General features: G+C 42.3%; 1 protein-coding gene across 3 annotated transcripts in view; it reads right to left on the reverse strand.

The window, feature by feature from the left end:
* Positions 1–24,509, reverse strand: part of IQCA1 (IQ motif containing with AAA domain 1) — a 292,578-nt gene that overhangs the window by 53,171 nt on the left and 214,898 nt on the right. For all 3 annotated transcript variants that reach the window (XM_044303985.1, XM_044303984.1, XM_044303987.1), the window contains 2 exons: positions 9,835–9,919; positions 6,433–6,570 (listed from right to left, as the gene is read on the reverse strand). In XM_044303985.1, coding sequence (XP_044159920.1) covers positions 6,433–6,570; positions 9,835–9,919 — 223 coding nt within the window. The remainder of the gene's footprint in view (positions 1–6,432; positions 6,571–9,834; positions 9,920–24,509) is intronic.

Below are 24,509 nucleotides of genomic sequence, written 5' to 3' on the forward strand. Positions count from 1 at the left end.
TTAACAAGTAGGAGGCACATATGCAAACTGTTGTAATTCTTACACCGTTCACCTGATTTGGATGTAAATACCCTAAAATTAAAGCTGACAGTCTGCAGGTAAAGCACATCTTGTTTGTTTTATTTCAAATCCATTGTGGTGGAGTATAGAGCCAAATATGTTAGAATTGTCTCGGTGTCCCAATATTTATGGACCTGACTGTATAATATCTTGAGATTGCCCACTGAAGTTACCAGCCTGCCAACTCATTTCAAAACAAACAACCAAGATTATTTAAGACTTCTGACCATAGATATTGACTTATTTTCTTATATTGCACTTTTACTTTGTCACTGCCCTGTTCAAATTGGTTAAATGAAAAGTCTTCAGCGGTAATGTAGGTAGAACTTTGAACATACAAGGCAAAAACATTAGCTAACCAGTTAATACTCTAGCACGTTTTGTAGCTCCTACTCTGTACTAGAAAATAGATCTCGTTTCCTTGACACTAAACACTAATTCCACGTGGAGTTAGGCTGTAATGGAAATAATAGGATGTTTTTGACACATAACATATGGACTACATTAGACTTGTGTTACTTGTTGATACATTTTGATAGTATAATATAATAATGTTGTCCCCTTTGGCAGTGTTTCTAAAATTGCTGCAGTCATTGAATCCTTTTCGCTGAAACACAGAAAGTTCTATAAGGAGCACCTAGTCCATTCATGTTTCTGCCTGCCATTGTGAAAAGGCGATGTCAAAATTAGTTTGGGAAATGGGGAGGATGATGATAACAGGCCTCTCTTAATTCAATTTATAGAGCACGTCCACATTCTGCAGAGATTTGTATTGAAATCAACGGGGAAATTATTCAAAATGTGTTGTTAATTCAATTTTACTGCAAATAGTTTCATACATTAGTTAAGTTCAACATTTATGGGAGTTGCAATGCCAGTTCTGAACATAGACCAGAGTAGGCTTTCCTTTACCCAATCCCGCAATGGTGGGAAAGGAGCCTGCAACATCCCTATCCTGCTGCGTCATCTTCTCTATTTATGTCATAGTGCTCTGAAAACATCTGAGCAGGTCTTGGCAGGCTGGTCCATAGTCCATTTCTTTCTCCTCTCTGGAGGTTGTTGGGTTGGAATAAAAGGGACATCTACTACCCTAAAACTGTGGCATTTCCTGTTTATGAAGAACACTAGCCTGACTTGTTGAAACAAAGAAAACCCACAAGGTCAACTAAGCAAAGGACTAAACTCAGCCAATTCCAGGGCATCCAGCTTCTATAGTTGGGGATGTCTGGAAAATTGTGGCTTCTAGCAAAAGCCACAATAGCCACCAGTAGCCACAGAGATATGGTGTCGATGTCCATTCATAGAGTTCTGCCCCTGAGAACCATGGACTTTTCAATGCCAGGTACTACCAGAGGTGTGAGGACACACCCTTGCACCTCTTGTGGCAGTGTCCATTTGCACAGTCTCTAATGGAGTATTTGTAAAGCAGTGGTGTCCATTTGAGTAATAGGAGTGATCATAGAATACACAGGAACATAGTTTATGACTTTGGTGTATTCATATGGAGAACAGTCCCCCGCCTCCCCCCATCTCCTTGCAGTGATTCATGGCTATTTTCTTTGTATGTCACTGTATGATGCAATCATATAGGCAATAAATTGACACCATATGAAAGAAAATATACCCATAACACAGCATCCAATAGAACATACACTATTGTTAGGGCAGTGTCCGTTCTTTCTATGTACAAAAAAGGATTGGAGCCTACCTGTTGACCACATAAGCATCCTCACCTGTCACAATTCATTCTGCTGCCAGCCCATCTCCTGTTCTACTCTACTTTGAGGGGAAGAAATGACGAGCAAGAGTCTAATGTTTTATTTAAATGCAGCAGCAGCAGAAGAGGTGTAGCTGGTGGTGGTGACCCTGGGTCCACCAGGGTTGAATTTGTCTGGGCAAGGGGCAATTTAGGCCTGCAGCTGTAGGATGCCAGATCACAAATAGGAGGTCAGTGTCCTGGCTCAGGTGGCCTGATGACATCACTGCATCACACCACCTATGCCAGGACACTATCCGAACAGGGAGAAATATGCCTTGTGTTTAAAGCCTTTGATTAGCCCTTTCTTGACCCTGTGTTTGTACCCCCTGATGAACACAAATGCTGGGGGGGAAACGCGTCGGGGTAACGGGGTACCATTTGGCTTTTAGGGCGTTTCTTAGGGTTATCTAGGGCAGGTACAGGGACGGAGGATCTTTGGGGAACAAATGGGTAAGTAAAGGTTTGGAGAATTTAATTGGCAGTATAACAGTATAACAGCCAGGATTGTGAGGCTTGGTTATAGTCACTAAACGTGACAATACCAAAGTCAAGAGATGACTGCTCCCTCTCTGCTGTGTCTGCTTGATAAAGTTAGAAAATGGGGCATAACCTCTGAAGACTATATATTAGTAAGCTGCAAATATCTCCATTACCCTCTCTCCTGTACTTATTATATATAAAGTGGCCAACCCCTTTAACTATGTGTTGTATCAGAGTGTATGGTGGTTCAATTACATTTTATGTCATGTATATTTTTATTTTTATTGAAGCGGAGATACAGCAAAGAAATCTACCCAGGGTACCAACTAATACTTAAAGGCTGACAGTAGTCTACGTTTTGTTTCCGACAGGGCACTGACACCCTGTAACGAATTGTCACTCTAACAACCAATTCCTACTAATGTCAACTTAATGCATAAAAACGCAGACATAAATCTACAGTTCAGTACTGACAGGTCCACCCTTAGAGATGACAACCTGTGCGTGAGGATATACTGGGGATTCTACACTGGTTGACATTCACAATTCAACACTGGACCTGGTAGAAAGAGAAAGAAAAGAACAACACCATCAAGAGAAGACAGAGAAAATGGAGAGGAGAATGAGGAGATAACACCAAAATGGAGATGACCTGACATAGAAGATCCAGAGGAGGGATGCAACGAGCAGGTGAGCAATACCCAACCTCCTATTCAGCTGCCTTATAACAACTCATTTCTTCATGGCCTGCAGAACCAGTGGAGACGGAGACGGTTTGCAGAAGAAAACGTATAACTTTGGGGACTTAAGGACAACTTATAAAACAATAACAGAACATCAAAGCTCAATCAAGATCTCTAAAACTAAGAGGGGATCTCGCAAAAGGGAAACAGACTAAAGTGCACCCTCTAAAAGACATAAATAGAAATTGCAACAAGTATAAAATAAAATAAAATAAATGTTGCATTTGAAGAGGGAAAAAAAAGACCCTCTATAGATAGTGGACCCGACATGTGCTTAAAAATAGCAACAATCTCATGAACGAGTTTGCTCATTCATCAGGCAGTCGGTGGCAGTATTAGACTGCCAGATCATCGTTAATGAGTGTTCCCGTGAACGTTCGTTGATGATGATCTGGCCAAGAATTGTCAAATACACCTCTGCACCATGAGATTTCTAGTTGCAGAGATGGTAGGTGTAATTCAGTTCATCCATTCTAAAGGCATTGTTCACAGCATCTTGCTGAATAGTCTTGGTCACATTAAGATCACAGATTTTGGCTTGACTGTCAGATCAACGCGAGAAGTAGACTTTCATGGAACCACAGCAGTAGAACGGTGAACCATATTCTGCTGCAGAAGACCGATTTTCTTTAGGCTTAATTACCAATGGTTTGGTCACTGGCCTAAGACCTGCAGAGATGGTTGCACAAGTCACTGACATGGTCCAAAACTGAGAAACATCTGAACACTTTGACCATGCCATTAAAGACTTGCTAACAGGGCTCCTGTGCAAGGACAAGTCTCTAAGATTCGGAATCAGAGGAAGCATATATTAGCATGCCTTTTTCTCTTCAATTAATTGGGATGAACTGGAATCAGGTAAAATAGAGTCATCACTCAAAATCAGCAAAATACCATAGATGAGTATGTGACAAGGCAGATCTCTGTACCACACAGTGAGGCTAAGAAAGGGCCAATCTTCATCAAACAATCTTCTTCGAGCAGGTCCCATTTGTTTGTCCAGCTTGGAGTGCACACTGTCATACTGCCCCAATACACCCAGACCCTTTCCTGATTCAGCTGAGCCAAGAGCAGGAAATAATAGTCCAGTAAGCTAATCGCCATTTAGTCCAGTAAGCTAATCGCCCTAATGGCCCGAACACAAGATCTCTGCTCAGCATCCATACACCATAACATTCAGCCTAACAACAGGTATGTACATTAAATATTGAATAAGTTCTATTCATTTCTTAACTTTTCCAAAATCCTAACTTTTTAAGCAAATGTGTAAAAAATATACTTCTGACTTTAGTAGACTCAGATATGATAAAACTCTTCTGTGGTTAAGGCAATCTCTCTATCATTGTCCATGTGATTTGTCCCTTCTGGTGGTGATGAATACACATATTTAATGCTTAGGGGAACAGAAGTCATACATAAAAATATGGAATAAGATGCTGTTAAGAAAGTTATCGCTGTTAGTTCCTGTAGTGGCATTTACTATTCTTATTGCTAATTCTTTTATTCTTTATTTACTGTACTAGCAGAAGGACTATTTCATTTAATATTTGTGTGTGTCGTTAAAATATATCGACAGTATCCCCCATAACAGTGACCTCAACAGCATCCTGCCCCTTTAACAGTGAACTCCACAGTCCCCCACCCCTTAACACTGACCCACGACAGTGCCCCGCCACTTTAAAATGGGACCTCCACAGCAGCCCATCCCCTTAACTTTGACCTTCACAGCAGCCTGCCCCTTTAACAGTGAGTTTCACAGCACCCCACTCCCTTGACAGTGACCTCCTCAGGGGCACTCCCCCTTAACAGTGACCTCCACAGTACCATGCTGCCTTAACAGTGACCTACAACAGCATTTGCCCTTTAATAGTGGCCCCTGCCCTCTTAACAGTGACCTCCACAGTGTCCACCCCTTTAACAGTGACCTCCACAGCGGCCTTTCCCCTTAACAGTAACATCCACAGTGAACGCTTCTTTAACAGTGACCTCCACAGCGCCCTGCCCCTTTAATGCTAGGGGACTGCCCGATCCCCTGAAGACGCCAAGCTAATTTGGCGAAACATGTCGGGGGGCAGAGTTCTGTAAAGCATGTGTTTTAAACAGTGAAAGCCTGCAGCACACCAGCAAATACGAGCAAGTCAAATAGCAGTCAGTTAGTGGATCGGTGGAAACTGCACACAGCCGTTGATATCAATACTTAAGAGTGTGAACGTACCAGCTACTGTGAGGAACCACATAACAGTGGCATAACAGAGCTGGTAACAGATAGTATCTGTGGTGGCTGCTATATACTAAGCAGCCAAACAGATCCAGGATATCTAAACAAATCTGATAAACAGCAGCACCTCCATCAGGATCCCTAGACGCCATTAATACCATTTGAATAAAAATTATCATATAGATAGCAGGCTTAGCTGATAATTTAAAATGTGAGTCTAGTGTGTGAAAAAAAAAAAATTTTTTACAACCGAATATAATAAACGTTATGTTTTAATTTAGAAAATTATCACACGTGTCAACCTAGAGACAGCCATTGGTCTTATGGGCCATTTGAAAAAACAAAAATATAATTGTGTCTCAACACGTTGTGAAGGGTCATCAAAAAGTGTTCTATCCATTCATCTGATCACCATTTATTAGCACTTATTCATAAAATACATTTTTTTTAACATCACTATAATACTGAGATAGTCTTTATTGATCACAAATGAAAATTCAAAAAAAAATGTAAACTTCTAGTAGGAAAAGTAACTAATAGGGTCCAGCTGGGGCACGCACTATCCGGCATGCCAGGTCTGGAGAACCCCAGCAGGCTGTGCTCTGCCAGAACAGGAAAAACTTTTTTCTGATAAGACTGACAGACTGAAAACCCAGGAAAGATGCTGTTTAATTAGACTCATATATAACAATAAAGTCCAGATTTTTGCAAAAGTCGTTTTATAGGTTCTCCATGTGTTTTGCATTTCCTATCTGTTCAGTCACTTTCAATAACTCTGAATAAAAGGCTATATTTACGATGTTTACAGTCCATTATCTGATGGTGATATGAAGGTCTTTAGCCATCTTAAAAATCAAAGAACACACTGATAAAATGGAAGTTGTGCCTGTGGAATATAACTTTCTGTTTTTGGATTTCAGTGTTTTTCTTGCACAATCTGCCAGCTAATGTATTTCTATCTGTATATGAACAGTAATTGTAGCACCCATGATACGGGCTTGTAAAGTTCCTCTATTGCTAGTACATGTTGTCTATGCTGGTATTTGATACAGTTTACTGCACTTTTATACTGCGACCATATATCTGTTGTACAAATGAAATCTGATACAGACTTAATGGGCTTCTGAGAGTTTTCAATTTTTCATATGGAATCGGCAGAGATGGCTTCTTACCTCCTCCTTGCCTTTACCCTTTTTTCCTTTGGCTTTATCTTTTTCCTTCTTTGTTTTCTTTTTCCCCTTCTCCTTTTTTCCCTTTTCCTTCTTTTTTTTGTCTTTGGCCTCTTCTTTAGCTGCTAGTTCTGCCGCAACCTAAAACAAGCAAAATAATTTAGAGAAAGTCCAAGACCGGTCATATTTTATGTATAATTACTCTACATTGCAGCAGTCTATAATGTTGAATTCCACACAGTACTTATCCACGTCAGTTCTCGCCCAAATGGACCTTATAATAATTTAACAACCGCAGTTTGAAAACGAACATCTAACATAAGAATATTATGGTAACATGTAATTGTTGTTTCAGGTTCTCACTACTGGAGATCAAGTAGTGATTACGGGGGGGGCAGACATTTTTATGGGCTATGTCATTAATCTCATGAAGTATACCATAGCTAGCCTCTCACCAGCCTGGAATTATAACTAAGGCAAGTTTTACACTGGTGTTAAAATCAGGGGAACAGCGTTAAATCTGAGAAACAGCCTGCCAGAGTTCATCTTATCTTGCTTAGCCAGATACTGCCTCTCCCTGCCTCAGCCCATTGCCTATACCAGATATGATGACCTCCGGAAGGCTGTTCCTCTGCCGGACCAGCCTGCTAGATGGTTGTAATGCCAGTGTGAAACTAGACTAAGGGCCCTTTTACATGGGCAATGGATCAGGACAATTATTGGGAAGTGTTGAGTGAAGTAAAGAATTCGAAGCGGAATTCGGTTCAAAGTTTAGATAACTTTGATTCTAAACAAATTTTCGGTTATTTTGTCTTATTTGTTGTTTGCTTCACAATAAAAAAAAATAAAAAATCTTTAAAGTTGTGGGCATGTTCTGTAAATTAAATGATGCAAATCCTCAAACAATCCATGTTAATTCCAGGTTGAGAGGCACCAAAAAACAAAAAAAGTCAAGGGGGGTGAATACTTTTGCAAGGCACTGTATGTCATCAGCAGATCATCCTATGTAAACAGCGATGTGCTGCCGACAATATGAAAATAGAATATAGGATAAACAATCGTAATAATTAGAGATGAGCGAATTTCATGTTATGAAATTCGTTCACGCTTTGTTTGGCGGTAAAAGCAGAATTGCATTATGGATTCTGTTACCACGGACCATAACGCAATTCTATGACGGAATGCATAACGGAATGTCTTTAGAGGCATTCTGTTATTCATTCCGTCATAATAGAAGTCTATGAGCTGCCAAGCGGATTTGTCCTATTTCCATTATGCAGGAGAGGACTCCATAACGGAATCCATAAAGCAGTTCTGCTTTTACCACCAAACGAAGCATGAGCGAATTTCAAAATATGAAATTTGCTCATCTCTAGTAATAATGATTGTTTATCTCCTTATCACTGTGCATCAGGTCATGCGGAAGGTACATGAATGCCACTCTAATGTACTCGTACATTGTCAATCAGGACCATTATAGGCCCAGCAACAGCCAATTTAATAGGATTCTAACATGGAGCAAAAGCTATTTTTAACTTCTCACCAGCAAAAACAGACAAGAAAGACTCCAAAACATGATAGGCTACTACAACATTTGTAGTCAGTAGACAAACCAGGATGTACTCATCTTGGCTTCCCATCTGATCATTTGTGGTGTATCTTTAGGATATGCAGCATCCGTCAGATAGGTGTGGGTCCAATTTCTGGGATCCACTCCTATCTCCAGAATGGGCTCCTGAAGTGAAGAAGAGCACACTGCACATTCTGGAGACAGGAGAAGGTCCCACATGTGGGATTCAACTTCATGTCCATAGATAGTGTGCTCTCAAAATGAGTTATCCCATGATTAATGTAAAATTAAAATCAGACATCATATAGTATATGACAGTCTCTTTCTAACAAAGCTAGAACACCCATTCATTGCTTCAATTGTTCTGCTAGATTTTAGTCTGGCAGCTCGGGGGACTTGTCCTTCTCAGGGGGAGTATCCTTTCTGCTGCAGCTCAGGGTTGTGTCTTTTCTCAGGGGGTGCATCTATTCTTAGGTGGTGTGTCCTTTCTGCTGCAACTCAAGAGGTCTGTGCTTTCTCAGGGGACATGTCCTTTCGCAAGAGTTATGACCTTTCTACTACAGCTGTCTCCCTGTATCTGTCACAGGTTCACAACAGTTGATCTAGCTGATGGCAGTTAAAGGATGGATGGAACTGAGCACGTGCGTCCACTCCAGTGATGTTACTGGGGTGGACGGAGTAATAGGGAAAATAACAAACAACAGGTGACACCACAAAGATACATTTTATTAAACTCAGTGGCTATACTTATTTTTCAATTACATGCAATTAGAAAAGAACTCAGATCCAAGTGCTTATTTAAAAAAAAAAATATGTAGAATATTTTTCGTGGGACAACCCTTTTAAGCCAAAACTCTAATTAATATAATACTTATCCTAGTCCTGAACATGTGTTATTAATATTCTTTGTTTCCTAATGTAGTGCATTACTGGATTGTTTATGTGATGCAACATTCAGTTTTAATCTTATTCTTGCCATTTTGGGGAGATAATCTCTATGGCTGCTGCTATCTGGACACAAGATGTACGCTACAAATTCTTCGTTTTTGGCAGAGGATAACATATTATTTCTGCTCACGCTGTATGCCATTCTTCTGTACTGTCCACGATTGCTTTCAGCTCTTGCAGGCTGTCAGGTGAGACTATATTGACAGCAGGACATGGGCAGGTTGTTATTAACGTGCTGTTTAACAAGGGTATTTTGGAACACGAGAGCCCTATTTATTGGCCTGGAGAGCTGACATATAACATCTGCCGGAGTCTTTACATTTTATTTAATAAAGATATCAAAATCTGTAAAGAATCTGTATGTTGCTTGAAAGCTCTTAGCTGTATGTGGACAGACCCAGCCATAGTAGCAAGCTCTTGACCGGACCTGGTAGACTACGGCACCGCTCTCCAGGGGTATTCGGTGTCATGTGCTAACATTTAATACTTATTATCGCTCCGGGGATCAAAGGCAGGAACCAGAGTACAAAGCTCAGGCAGGAGCAGGGCAGCAACATGCACAGGGGAGATTAGGATCCTATTCCACGAGGCTGCAGATCTAGTGACAGGGATAAAACTGGAAAAAAAAAGGAATGACCGCAACAGCCAGAGATGGAAATGTTTCATTGCATCTGGCTTCACTTTCAATCTTTTATTGTTCGGAGATACAAAGTGACAGCTGGGGCAAAGTGAAATGGCACCAGTCGCCTACGAACAGGCTTTCATCCCTGACCTGTGCCGTCTCTGGTTTTGGTGACCTGATTGAATAGTACCAGAAATAGTGAACAATACACAGTTTCCTGACGTAGTGAAGACATATAGGATTTCAAGATATTTAGGTGTGATACCTGTTCTGGAGTCTTCTGAGCAAAGACAGCCTTTGATCCACCATCCTCTTCATCTGGGAAATCGGGGAACTTTCCGGTGGCATGCCTGGTATAATGGAACATGCATTTTAGCACATGTACATTTAAAGAATGGATGTAATTGTGTAACTTGTTAAAAAAATGACACCAAATTTTCCTTCTGCAATAACTGAGGGTCTGTTCACACGTGCTGTCAGGTTTGACAGAGATTCTGAACTGAAATCCTAATCCAACCCTATGGAAATCCATGTTCCATGTATGTGAATGGGGTTTCAGCAACGCCATTCACTTGCAATAGGAGATTTCCGTGTGGATTGCAACAGCATGCTTCATATTTCACATACAGTATGCCAGATTGAATTGCCACTGTGTGAACATTGCCTAACAGTACAGACCAGCCTTGCACATTTTGGCCACTTTATTCACACTATAATTTCAAATCACACATACCCCACTGACAAAGCAATACATACAGTAGCTGTGATTTCTCCTTACACTAGATAGGATTATAAGGGGCACTCACATGACTGTATGTATTTTGCTGTCTGCAAAAAGCGTATCCACAAAATCCGCATATGATGTCCATGTTGCATCCTTTTTTTTTTTTTTGCAGACTTATTAAGTTCAATTCCGATACATAGAATAGGACATGTTCTATCTTTTGTGGAACGGACATATGAAAGCGGAAACACACGGGGCCCGGTCTTGGTTATTTTTGGCAGTCCCATAGAAGGGAATGAAGAGGTGGTTGGGCTTGTGCAGGGAGCGCTCCAATTATTTCTTTGAGAATTCCGAGTTCTACATTCGCGTTGCGATCTCTACTTTTGTAAGCCTTTTTTAGAGATAGGTGGGACCTGCACCTATCTGACTTTGATGGCATATCCTAGTGATAGATCATCAAAGTCTCAGCTGATACAACCCCTTTAACCATTTTTGGAAAGATAAACATCAGTTCGATAACTAAACTTTGGGAGATTTGCAATGAATGTTTGCGAATCATAAATGAAACGTTTAAACGCTGAATATATCACACAAATAGCACATTTCCAGTGCATTTAAAAAACACCATGAAACTGTCTCTTTCCTCAAAAGAAGCAACTGTGTTGTCATATACTGTATTAGGTAAATCATTAATACAAACGACCATAAATGTCCCTAATGCCATAAACCATAATATAACAACAAGTGTTGTGGCCAATAGAGGGACACCCATATATAGTAACTTGGTACAAGCTCCCAAATACACCAAACCAAAAAACAGAAAAAACATGGAGCTCATAGGTACCCATAAAAAAGTATTTTATTACATATACAGTATATAACAGACATCATGCCGTAAAAAAAAAAAAAAGAAAGTGACAGAAAGAAGCACCATCCTGGCTCTAGTTGTTGAATACAATAAAGAAAAAATGCTGAATAAAACAATATCAAGATGAATCAGCAGTAACAGGATCATGAGCAGTAGTTACCATCGCAATTACCAATTACGCATATGTACACACAGGCCCCAAGATGATAAAGGACACGATCCCAAGTATAACTGTGTATTACAGCCGACAACCAGGCTGTGAGGACCAGGATGGCGCTACCCCGGCACAATCACGATCATTGTGTAGTGCACCAACTTTTTTGTGGGTATATATGCGTATAGCACTATTTGAAACTTTGGCTTGTTGTCCTCACATACCGTCCTTTATAATTAATGTCCTCACATACCATCCTTTATAATTAATCAAACTGTAGTTAAGAGCTCTAACTACAGTTCGTTTAATTATAAAGGACGGTATGTGAGGACAACAAGCCAAAGTTACTACACAATGATCGTGATCCATGTGGAATTGATATAAACTTAGCAGAGACTGCACAATATATGAGCACGATATATGCTCCACATAGTAGGAGCCTTTCTTTGTGCAGGAGTTAAGAACAGGAAGCTGTATAGAGGTTTCTTTGAACCAAGGATAAGAGGCTCTATAGAGGTCCCTATGCTCTATTGTTTTAATATTTTATGCATTTATATTGATTTGATGTTTTATTGATTTATGTTTGTATGATCCTATGCTCCATTTCATATGCAATTTTACAAGTAAAGAGTGATATTTTTCAATACTTGCTCATTTGTATTGATGTCCATACGACTCTAGTTATTGAATGCCCCTCGTTCCAGTTCTACTCTTCATATACAGTTTTCTTCAGTATTGGGGGATACTGAGAGGTGTGCACCAGTCTGTATTCTAAGACAGTAGGAGAAGCTGCTGACTATTTCTAATAGCCATTTTCTCATACACAGGAATACCTAATGTCCTAATTCACCCTATAGGACCCTGGTACTAATGTTAGGACTGAGAAATCCTCCAAAAGGAAGGACGAACAGGAGTCTCCCTCAGGCCTTAATACAAATGACAGGGAAATAAAAAACACACAAAATAACCCCAAAAAAATACAAAAGGGAAAGAAAACACTTCACTTCAAGTGGCTATGGCAGCACCAGGAACTCAGCCGAGATCCACACACCAGCTATCCACAACTCAAACTGAGGCTATAAACCGCATAGCATAGTGGGAAAAACAACAATAAATAGAGAAGGTTAAATGACCATAATAGCCACACCTGGGGAAAGAAAGTGCGGCAAGCACCAGAAATAATAATGTCAGATCAAACCACGTGTTGCCAGTCTCACAGATCTCCTGCCACCCGTCTGTGGCGCGAATATCCGTGACAGATGACTGCAAGGATATCACTTTAACTATGATAAAATTACATGGCTTAATGTGTCAGTGAAGAATCCATGTGGGTGGTAGAGTTAGGCTTCATTTGGGCATTGAGAAAGGTACACATTTGACATCCAGGTCTACAATGATGGATCTTCAAGTTGTGACTGCTAAGCAACTCTTGGCAGGGATCCTTTATTAATGGTGGGAACTGACCTAACATAAGTCTAAATGGAATGAGAAGGCACGCAAGACCTTTTCTTCATTCACCGGCATCTCCTTACTAATAGCAGGGTCTGACATAACATGGCCTGCTGATCTGCTGCAACCCATCTGCTTTGCGAAGAAAGCTAAAGCCAAAAGGACAAAGAGGGAATCATAATTTATTGCCTGTCCTATCAACACCTTCTGTATAGAGGCAACTTTAGCATTCCTCTCTCACAGATCTCTTATCAGTGAGGAGTTCCCATTGTGTTGTATTCTGTGGATCCTGCCTAAAAACCCACACATGCATGTAAACAACTCTCTGAATAAACACAGGCAATCTATTATGACGAAATATGAACTTCTATGTCAGTGCGATCACATGAAATTTGTCTCAAATAAATATAGACATCCATAAATCAATCATCAGAATAAACAAAAATGTTTCAAAAACAAAATGGTTAAAAGTTTTTAAAAATATTAATGTGACTGACTTTTTTTCTATTTCTAGTATCTTTACTGTCTAATATAAAACTGTGTTTACCTGGGTTAGAGGAGGCTACAAGGGCATATGAGTAGGGTACTGGGTGCAGGGGGCAACAAACCACTTTGCTTTAGGTAGGGTATTTAGATAAAGTATTCCCATCTGGCACATTTATGGTATATCCCTAGGATTGGGAACTGTTCTTATCTCCCAAATAGAGTCCCAAAATTATGGAAGAGCAAGCCACACATGTGCAGCCACCCTCTATTCACTGCTATGGCTCTTCTATTTTCAGAATGCTTCATAGTGGTGAATAGAGGGTGGCTGCACTTGCACGGTTTCCTCTCAGTTTATTGCTGTGGGAAAATTGTCACGTCTGCTCACTTGACTATTTTTAGAAGTTCCATAGTAGTGAATGGAGAGGACACTGTGCTTGCGCAGGGTGGTCTTTGTTCACCTTTAGGTCCTGTCCTTGAGATAGCAGCAGGTCCCAGAGGTGGGATCCACAACTAACCAACAGGTATAGCATATTTTAGCAACATGTCATAAATGTCCCAGATTGGAGAACCCCTTTAATCATCCCCCCCCCCCCCCAGGTAAAGGAAAGCCTGACTAGTCAGTCATACTTTGAAAACATATTTATAACTGTAATATCCTACTTTCCATCACTAAAAACCATTCTACTGTACATCTACCACTGACCTGTGCTTCTGTAGAACATGGCAACATTTCTGGGACATTGATCTAGCTGGACCTTTCTCCAACAGCATTAAACGATATTCTGCTAAAGTGTTTCTTTGAGAACAATCAAATTGATGAAACAGGGATTCTTCTGGTGGGCATAGGTTATTAATAATGGGTAGGGCTGAGCGAATCGAACATGACGAATTTCCTCATTCCATTCACTGAATGGCGGTAAAATAACAACAAAAAAAATCATACTTACCTCATCTGTTTGAACTCAAAGAGCCGACTGCCACCATCTTAATTGAAGATCTTGCACAAAATCCCGTCACCACTGCGGCCGATGTGATGATGTCATCACGGGCAGTGCGATATTTCTCACTAGATCTTCAATAAAGATGGCGACAGCTGGACCTTCGCATTCAAATGGATGACGGTAAGTATGATTTTATAATTTTTTACAATTTTACACTGTATTATTGCTTTTAGATGCCGCGATCAGCTATGAACGCGCCATTGAGGTGTACAATGATGGGGGGTGGCGCAATCGCTGCTCACTGTCATTGCATTTACTAATTACAAAGAAATGTGCTTTGTGCTTTGTGATTTTTTATTTGGTGAAGCAGCCGAATCAAATTTTTCGATATTTTGCTTATCACTAATAATGGGATGTGTCAGGTTTCTGTGTGGAGTGAATCGCTTTGATGGTAAAAATAACACTGCATGCAAAGGGGGATTTCTTCCCTCATCTGTTGGTGGTTCCAGTTGTGCCAAGTTTACAAAATATTTAGTGACATTTTCATGACACTAGGGCTGTATGCTGACTTCAGGTGTACAACATTAAGACCCAACCCCCCCCCCCCCCCTCCTTCCCTGCCCACACCACGCCAACTTATTTAGACCTGCCGTGAGTGGAGAGAAGTCGCTAATTCTGCCACAATAAAAGTGGTGTATACTGTATTTGTTCGTAAATGACCCCTATATTTCTTAAAAAGGATAAGGAGATTAAGCCACATTCTGACACCTCTCGCGGCAGCTTCTCTTGAGAGAGAGCAAAAGAAATGGACATATTGAAACACATGCTCAAACATTTTTTCTGTCTTGAGCTGCAGTTGAAGAAAAGTTGGGGCACTCCCATACACATCAGATGGTCACCTACATCTAAGGTTCTTTCTAGTGGCTTGTTACAAAATGATGCTCGAAAACATTAAAAAAAGAAGTAGAGAGTGCAGCATTTGGTTTTGTTTCTGCTTGTAAAATGGTAATATGAAACATCTGTGTTTCTCTGCAGATACATTCGAAGGGGGTGAATGATTTCATTGTATACATGATTACTTAAAGGGCTTCTGTCACCCCACTAAACATTTTTTTTTTTGTGTACTTATAATCCCTATACTGCGATTTATCCTCACATAATGTGATTAATCATTTTAGTTCAGTAGATTTTGCTAAAAACGTACTTTTATAATATGTAAATTACCTGTCTACCAGCAAGTAGGGCGCCCCCTCCGCATGTTGATTGACAGGGCCAGCGAACGGGATCGTTCTCTGCTGGCTCTGCCTGTTTGCATTCAAAATCTGGCGCCTGAGCCGCGGCCGTACCTGTCTTCAATCGGCGCAGGCGCACTGAGAGGCGGCCGCTCGCTCGGCCGCTCCATCCTCAATGCGCCTGCGCCGGTTGTAGATGTGACGTCATCGGCGCAGGCGCAATGAGGATGGAGAGGCCGCCTCTCAGTGCGCCTGCGCCGATTGAAGACAGGTACGGCCGCGGCGCAGGCGCCAGATTTTGAATGCAAACAGGCAGGGCCAGCAGAGAACGATCCCGTTTGCTGGCCCTGTCAATCAACATGCGGAGGGGGCGCCCTACTTGCTGGTAGACAGGTAATTTACATATTATAAAAGTACGTTTTTAGCTAAATTTACTGAACCAAAATAATGAATCACATTATGTATGGATAAATCGCAGTATAGGGATTATAAGTACACAAAAAAAATATAAAAAATGTTTAGTGGGGTGACAGAAGCCCTTTGAACTCCACTCTTATTTGCAATCTTTAGGGTTTGTACCAATCTAGATTGACTCACAGTGACAAATATTATTGCAGCTTCAACCTGTTCACTTGAATGGGAGAATGCTGCAATATCCTGCACCATTGCTACCAAGTAGTAAGTAGTAGTTAGTGTAGTACCTTAAATGGAGGAACGCTCCGTGACTACTGCAAGGCCCACTAAGGGGAACTCAGTGCAGAGAGAATATTACACCTTCTATTGCAGTCAATGGTAACTGTATACATTCATAAGCACTGAGCTCCCTCTAGTTGTGGCAGCAGGCAGCCAGCTTTGTAATACAGTTGCAAGAAAAAGTATGTGAACCCTTTGGAATTATATGGATTTCTGCACAAATTGGTCATAAAATGTAATTTGATCTTCATCTAAGTCACAACAATAGACAATCACAGTCTGCTTAAACTAATAACACACAAAGAATTAAATGTTACCATGTTTTTATTGAACACACCATGAAAAAAATCACAGTGCAGGTGGAAAAAGTATGTGAACCCCTAGACTAATGACATCTCCAAAAGCTAATTGGAGTCCAATCAATGAGATGAGATTGGAGGTGTTGGTTACAGCTGCCCTGCCCTATAAAAAACACACATTAGTTCTGGGTTTGCTTTTCACAAGAAGCATTTCCTGATGTGAATGATGCCTCGCACAAAAGAGCTCTCAGAAGACCTACGATTAAGAATTGTTGACTTGCATAAAGCTGGAAAGGGTTATAAAAGTATCTCCAAAAGCCTTGCTGTTCATCATCAGTCCACAATAAGACAAATTGTCTATAAATGGAGAAAGTTCAGCACTGCTGCTACTCTCCCTAGGAGTGGCTGTGCTGTAAAGATGACTGCAAGAGCAAAGCGCAGACTGCTCAATGAGGTGAAGAAGAATCCTAGAGTATCAACTAAAGACTTAAAAAAGTCTCTGGCATATGCTAACATCTCTGTTAGCGAAGCTACGATACTTAAAACATTAAACAAGAATGGTTTTCATGGGAGGATACCACAGAGAAAGCCACTGCTGTCCAAAAAACATTGCTGCACGTTTACAGTTTGCACAAGAGCACCTGGATGTTCCACAGCAGTACTGGCAAAATATTCTGTGGACAGATGAAACCAAAGTTAAGTTGCTTGGAGGAAACACACAGCACTATGTGTGGAGAAAAAGAGGCACAGCCTACCAACATCAAAACCTCATCCCAACTGTGAAGTATGGTGGTGGGGGTCATCATGGTTAGGGGCTGCTTTGCTGCGTCAGGGCCTGGACGGATTGCTATCATCGAAGGAAAAATAAATTCCCAAGTTTATCAAGACATTTTGCAGGAGAACTTAAAGCCATCTGTCCACCAGCTGAAGCTCAACAGAAGATGGGTGTTGCAACAGGACAACAACCCAAAGCATAGAAGTAAATAAACAACAGAATGGCTTAAACAGAAGAAAACACGCCTTCTGGAGTGGCCCAGTCAAAGTCCTGACCTCAACCCGATTGATATGCTGTGGCATGACCTCAAAAAAGCAATTCACACCAGACATCCCAAGAATATTGCTGAATTGAAACAGTTCTGTAAAAAGGAATGGTCAAGAATTCCTCCTGACCGTTGTGCAAGTCTGATCTGCAACTACAGGAAACGTTTGGTTGAAGTTATTGCTGCCAAAGGAGGTTTAACCAGTTATTAAATCCAAGGGTTCACATACTTTTTCCACCTGCACTGTTAATGTTTACATGTTGTGTTCAATAAAAACATAGTAACATTTATTTCTTTGTGTGTTATTAGTTTAAGCAGACTGCGATTGTCTATTGTTGTGACTTAGATAATGATCAGATCACATTTTATGACCGATTTTTGCAGAAATCCATATAATTCCAAAGGGTTCACAAACTTTTTCTTGCAACTGTAGATGGAAAGCAGGAGATGTATCTATGTATTTATGCCATGTTGAGAAACATGGTGGTCAGAATAAGTGCCATGTTTTTGAAGACCTGTTCCATAACATATTAGTCAAATAAAGTGGATGAGGTGGAAGGAAATGTTAATATTCGTAACTTTTTAATAACAACATGGACTATGTTGTTCTTTTATTGAAGCTGAGCTTTATTTGTATAGATGGGGATGAACTGCAATACCAGGCATAGACCTTGGACACAATGTTTTTGTAAAAAAATTAAATAAAAAGGCAAACCTTTCTTAATTCCTTCTGGACTAGACATGTGATGCACCATTTACAAGTACGTCACTGCTGTAGTCAGCTAATCAATGGTCTCAGCATGGAACCACTGCCACCAATAAGGGCAATGACTGTCTGGCAGGGGTTCAGCGGGGAGGAGAAAGGAACTATGCACTGGTACTGGAGAGATGATAATGGATAAATCTTATTTGACCCTTGCATCTGTAACACCCCAGAGTTGTGTTACAAAACTATTTTATCCCGCTACAACCTGTTAAGAGTATTTGCCTTGTCATCTTGTGCAATTTCACATAATATTCTCACAAATGCGCATTGTAAAGCCTTGTAAATATATATTGCTGTAATTTCTATGTTATTCAGCAGGTGGCAGCAATGTGTTCAGCAAAGACTTAGCTACAGTTTAGTGTTTCTGAACTGGAATAGTATATTCCAGTTCAGCTCCCCCTTCTATGAGCAGAAGTGGGCTGGCCCATGTCCTGCCTAATGGGGAGGGAAGGAAGTTAGAGTCAGTGTGCCAGCCACCCCGGCTAGGGGAAGGCTGTGCGTGTAGGAGCTCCCAGATTTAGGGATCCAAAGCCAGGATCTTGTCTCGGCTGAGACAATTGATCATCATCCCCAGCCTGAGCCTTGCAGCCTCAGCTGGATGAAAGCAAGCAGCCATCTCCGGTTACAGGAAGAAGCATACCCTGAGACAATAACTGTGAGTCAAAGTCCAGAGACCCAGGAGAAGCCATATTCCTCCTCAGCTAGTCAGTCCCCAAGACAGCAGAAGATAGATAGTGCAGAAGATAAATTCCTGCCACATTACAGAGCAACAAGCAGACGTCCTTTCCTGCAAAATCTCCAGGCACATGATAGAGCAGAAGATAATTTTCTGTCACACATTGCCAATACCTGCTGGGACCAAATACTAATGCTGTATCTCCCTTGGATGAAAGATGCAACTAGTAAAGACAAGTTTGAACTTTACCCAAAGTCTGGATCTCAATTACTGCTGCAAGTTCCTCAATTACTCCTACTAGCACCACACTCATTTTATTGCAAGTGTGCCAGGATCCAGGAGTCCAGCAGTACCCAGGTAGGAGACACCGTTGACACTATTGCCATTACCACACAGAGACATTATACCACTCTGGCATTCCTAACCTGGTATGTGAGTTACAACACCTTAAAGGGCCCTGCAACAGTACCCTGCGCATGCTGCAATTGGAGTCATGAACAAACAATAGACTATTATACACATATCCTGACCCACTGCATAATTTGGCGTCGGTGTAACTATACCACGGTCCTTGCTCATTGCACATCCTATCTGGCCATATAAAAAGAGGTGACTTTAATTAGAACCCCTTTAATGAAAAGTGCATATAGAAAAAAGAAAAGAAAAAAATTGAATCTCACATCCAGCTGATGCTTTGATCTAATCCCTGCCAGTTTGGCGCCACAGCGTCGTTGGTTGCCGTGCAGTGCCACGCCAATTTTAGAGTAGGACCCACTCATAGAGGCAACCTTAGCATGGTGAGTGGGCTTATGCCTTTTGATCAAAATGTACACTAATGCCTAATTTAGCATGTAGCATAGGAGGCGGTACACATGTGCTATTTAGTGCTGTTTTCTGCCAAATTAGCAGTGATGAGATCATAGCATAGCAGCTGGATGTGTGATTCATTTCTTTTCTGTTTTGTATACCTTTAATGAAAAGCAAGTGTTCAGCGAATCAAAGTTTACTAAGTTGACTTTGATCTGAATTTCAGGAAAAATTTGATTTTCATGGTAATGAATCAAGTTTCCCGGAAATGGTGGTAAAAATATTTAAAAACTATCATACTTACATTATTTGAGTGCAAAGGGGCCACCACAGACATCTTGCTTGAAGTTCCCATTTGAAATCTCGTGCGTGGTGATGTATGACGTCGCCACACCGCCCGACGTGATCATGCGCCAAGTGAGATTTCCGTGGTGGCCTCTTCGCCTTCAAATGGATGAGCAAAAACTAAAATGCTTTGATATGGATCTCAGATGCCGCAATCAGCGATGAACATGGCATCTGAGGGGTTCAATGATAGGGGGGCGGTTCAATTGGTGTTCCTCGTCATTGCACTCACTATTTACAAAGAAATGTGCGTTGTGATGAATGAAGCAAATTTTTTTGTAAAATTCAGCAAAGCAGCCGAATCGAATTTTTGAGAACTTTGCTCATCTCTAATGAAAGCATTCATAATCAGTCCAAAAGTCCAGGATATTACAATTTAGCCATTGATCCTAGAAGACTAGCAAAGGAACTAAAAGCGGTAAACATCATGGTTCAGTGACTGCAATCAGCTGTCAGCCACAGAGGAAGTTTAGCTTAGACCTGGGATCCAGAAATGGAAAAATTAAGTAATATGCTGAAAGCCAGAAGATCTATGACCTAGGATTACTGAACCATTTTGTAAAACAATGAGTTCTGCTCATGAACATTTAAATCCTGTGACACAGTAAAGGGAGTTGTATGGGGAGGCAGGTATTTTCCTGTCAGTGTGTGCTGCTGGACTGATTAGTGGCCAGGTGGGGTCAAACACCGGACTGGTCTCATGTGCCGGTCCGGGTTTTGACAACATCTAGCTGCCTTTAAAAGAAAGCTGGGTTCAGCAGAGAGGATCTCTGTATTGGGATCTGAGGCTTGTGCTGGGCTTGGAGGTCTGAGACCAGTGTCAGGGGGAAACAGGCCGCCTAAAGTCTGTTTATGGACTCTTTGAGGCAGAACTGCCAGCTGGGTGTAAACTAACACCAAAAGCAAAAGGTGACTTTTTGTGTTGAACGTGACTTTTTGTTTAGGAATTCGCCAAGAGTGTGAATAAACACTGAACTGTTTGATTTAAGAACTGGTTGGTGCCTCTATACTGCTTTCGCGTATCCTGTCTACCAGAGCGAATCCCCACAGTTGGTGGAGGATGCGTGCAATCACAGTGAGGCTGGCGTAGAAGCCGAAATTTTTATTTTATTTTTTCTCTCGGCATGGATGTATGTCCTGGATGAAACCAGCTAAATTTCAACCCGTGTTACTCGGCAAAATGGAAGCTGTAATGAAAGCCCCCTTGGAGGCTAACCTGCAACAGTGGAAGGCTAATAAGCAGCAGCAAGAAACAAACCAGCTGCTGCTGCAACACGTGATGGCTCTACAGATGGCAGGAGCATCCCCGAGCGTTCACGATGACAAGAAAGCGGTTTGTATGGCGATCCCCAAGATGGCACCCATGGATGACATCAAAACCTACCTGGCGGTATTCGATAAAGTGGCCGTGAGGGAGAATCTACCCTGAGATCAATGGGCTTAGGTTGTCGCTCCGTTCCTGGCATCCGAGTCCCAGCTGGTGTATTTCGACTTACCAGACGAGCAAGCGGGCGATTACCAGTGAGTCAAGGGTGAGATCCTGGCAAGGCTGGGGGTGAATGTGTTGGTCCGAGCCCAAAGGGAGCACGATTGGGAGTTTAACCTGGCTGGGCCCTCGAGACCCCAGTATTATGCTTTATTCCACATTTTGAAAAAATGGCTACAAACGGACGTACTGAGTCCCAGTGCTATGCTGGACTGTATTTTAGCTGATATGTTCTGGAGGGCGTTGCCATACCCTTTTCAGCATTGGATTGGACAGGCGTCTCCTGTTAATGGCCTTGAGATGGTGCACCTGGTTGAACGATATGAGGCTACCAGGAAACTAAAGGGGGACTCTTTTAGGAAGTGGGCCGTTAAACCCAGATAATCCCCACCCCAGACCCGGAGACTGCAGCCAAAAAAGCCCGCCCAGGAGGTATCCACTGCGGACCTGGCTCAGGTGATCTGTTGGCGGTGTCATGAGCCTGGTCATGTAAGGGCCGAAGGTCCCCATAGGGTTGAGCCCATGGAAACTAACTATGGCTACCGTCGGTTGCTGTATGCCAGGAAGCTGTGTGCAACAGGTACCAGGGAGTCTCTAGATAATCATCACCTGTGCCAGGTGGAAGTGGGAGACACTCCAGCAGTGGCTCTGCTGGACTCAGGGAGTCTGGTGACCCCGGTAAGGGCTACTCTGGTGCGACCTGCTGAGTTTACTGGCCGGGAAAGTCGAGGTAAGGTGCATACACGGTGACTTAAAAGACTACCCCACCGCTCTGGTGTCTTTAACCACGGTTGCTGACAGGAGGATTCATGAAGTGGCCGTCGCCACAATTCTACACTATGAACTAATAATACGAAGAGACTTCCCGGCTTCCCAGAACTGTGGCCAGCTATGAGACGTACCAGTCCCCAAGAGTCAGGGATAACCCCAGGGGATTGACCTTGCTCAAGTGGGAGGCCAGAACCCTGGAAACCCGAGGCCAAAGGGCCAGCGGTAGGGGTGACAGCTACTTCAGTGGATAATGGGGGGAACAACCCAGTTGAATGTGATGCTTGGAGAGTTGACGGACTTGCCGCTGGGCCCTGAATTGGTAGACTTGAATGTCTCTGGTTATAATTTTGGTACAGCACAACACAGGGACCCAACATTATCCCAAGCCTGGGAGAATGTGTTAAGGATCGATAAAGAACCACAACAACTGGGGGCTGAGTTGATATTTCCGCGTTTTGTGATTCTCCATAATTTGCTCTATCAGGTCAACCAACTATGGGGGGAGAATGTGGAGCAGTTGGTGGTGCCCAAGGCTTATCGCAAACTGATACTAGATCTAGCGCACCAACATGTTCTTGGGGGTCATCTGGGATTGCAGAAAACACAGGACCATATACTACAGCGGTTTTAATGGCACAGTGTCTTTAGAGAGGTGGAAGTCTTGCCCGACCTGCCAGATAACTAGCCCCCAGACCCATTTCCGTAGCCCCTTAGTACCTCTCCCAATCATCGAGGTCCCGTTTGAAAGAATCGCTATGGATCTCATAGGACCAGTACCAAAGTAGGCTAGAGGGCACCAACACATTCTAGTCATCCTAGACTAAGCTACCCGGTACCTGGAGGCGGTGCCACTGAGGCATACATCGGTCAAACTCATAGCTAAAGAGTTAATGGAGATGTTTTTCTGCGTAGGAACTACCCAAAGAGGTTTTGACAGACCAAGGGACCCCGTTCATGTCCAAGGTCATGAGGCAATTGTGCAAGTTGATGCACATAAAACTGTTACGGACGTCCGTCTACCATCCGCAAACAGACGGGCTGGTAGAAAGGTTTAACCAAATCTTAAAAAATATGTTAAAAAGAGTGGTGTCCAAAGATGGAAGGGACTGGTACCTCCTCCTGCCCTATCTCATTTTCGCAGTGAGAGAGGTGCCCCAGGCCTCTGCTGGGTTCTTGCCCTTCAAACTGCTATATGGCAGACATCCTCGCGGACTGTTGGACGTAGCTAAGGAGACGTGGGAACAACAGCCCACTCCATATAAAAGTGTTATTTAATACATGACCCAGATGACCGTGTTGCTTCTGGTTCGGGAGCAAATGGAGGCGGCTCAGCGAGCCCAGAGTCGGATCTATAACCGGCAGGCTCGAGTTCGGAGCTTTAACCCGAGTGATCGTGTCTTGGTTCTGGTACCGACAGTGGACAGTAAGTTCTTGGATGGTGGCAGGGGTCCTACGAGATAGGAGATGTAAATTACAAGGTATACCAGCCAGGGCGCAACAGCCGGAGCAGGTCTATCATGTTAATCTACTAAAACCTTGGAAGGATCGGGAGACCTTCGCTGAGGAAAGACCGCGGTCTGTTTGTCTAGGGAAAGAGGTTTTGGCCCCTCTGTCTGCTGCAGGGGAAGCGGTTGCCACAATAAGAATTGCTGACAGCCTCTCCTCTAAACAGGCTCAGGAAGCCAGGGAGTTCGTTAGTCGGAACACGGATGTGTTCTCGGAACTCCCTGGACGCACTTCCATAATCCAGCATAATATTCTCACGGAGCCCCAGGCAAAAAGCTGTACTGGGTGCCCGAGGCTCGCCGAAAAGCCATTTCGGAGAAAGTGCAGCTAATGCTGAGGCTGGATATCATCGAGGAGTCTAAAAGTGAGTTGGTAAGCCCAATAGTTCTAATACCCAAGACAGACAGGATATTACAGTTCTGTAATGATTTTCGTAAATTAAATTAGATTTCTAAATTTGATGCGTATCCCATGCCCCAGGTGGTTAGGACAGGCAAGGTATTTCTTGGTCTTGGACCTCACCAAAGGGTACTGGCAAGTGCAAAAAAAACTGCCTTCATCACCCCTGAGGGGCTGTATTAGTATAAGGTGTTACCCTTTGGCCTTCATGGCGCCCCCACCACGTTTTAATGATTAATGGACATTGTACTTCGTCCCCATCGTAGGTACGCCTCGGCTTACCTGGACGATATTGTCA

The sequence above is a fragment of the Bufo gargarizans genome, chromosome 8 (genome assembly GCF_014858855.1).
Source record: "Bufo gargarizans isolate SCDJY-AF-19 chromosome 8, ASM1485885v1, whole genome shotgun sequence".
NCBI lineage: Eukaryota > Metazoa > Chordata > Amphibia > Anura > Bufonidae > Bufo > Bufo gargarizans.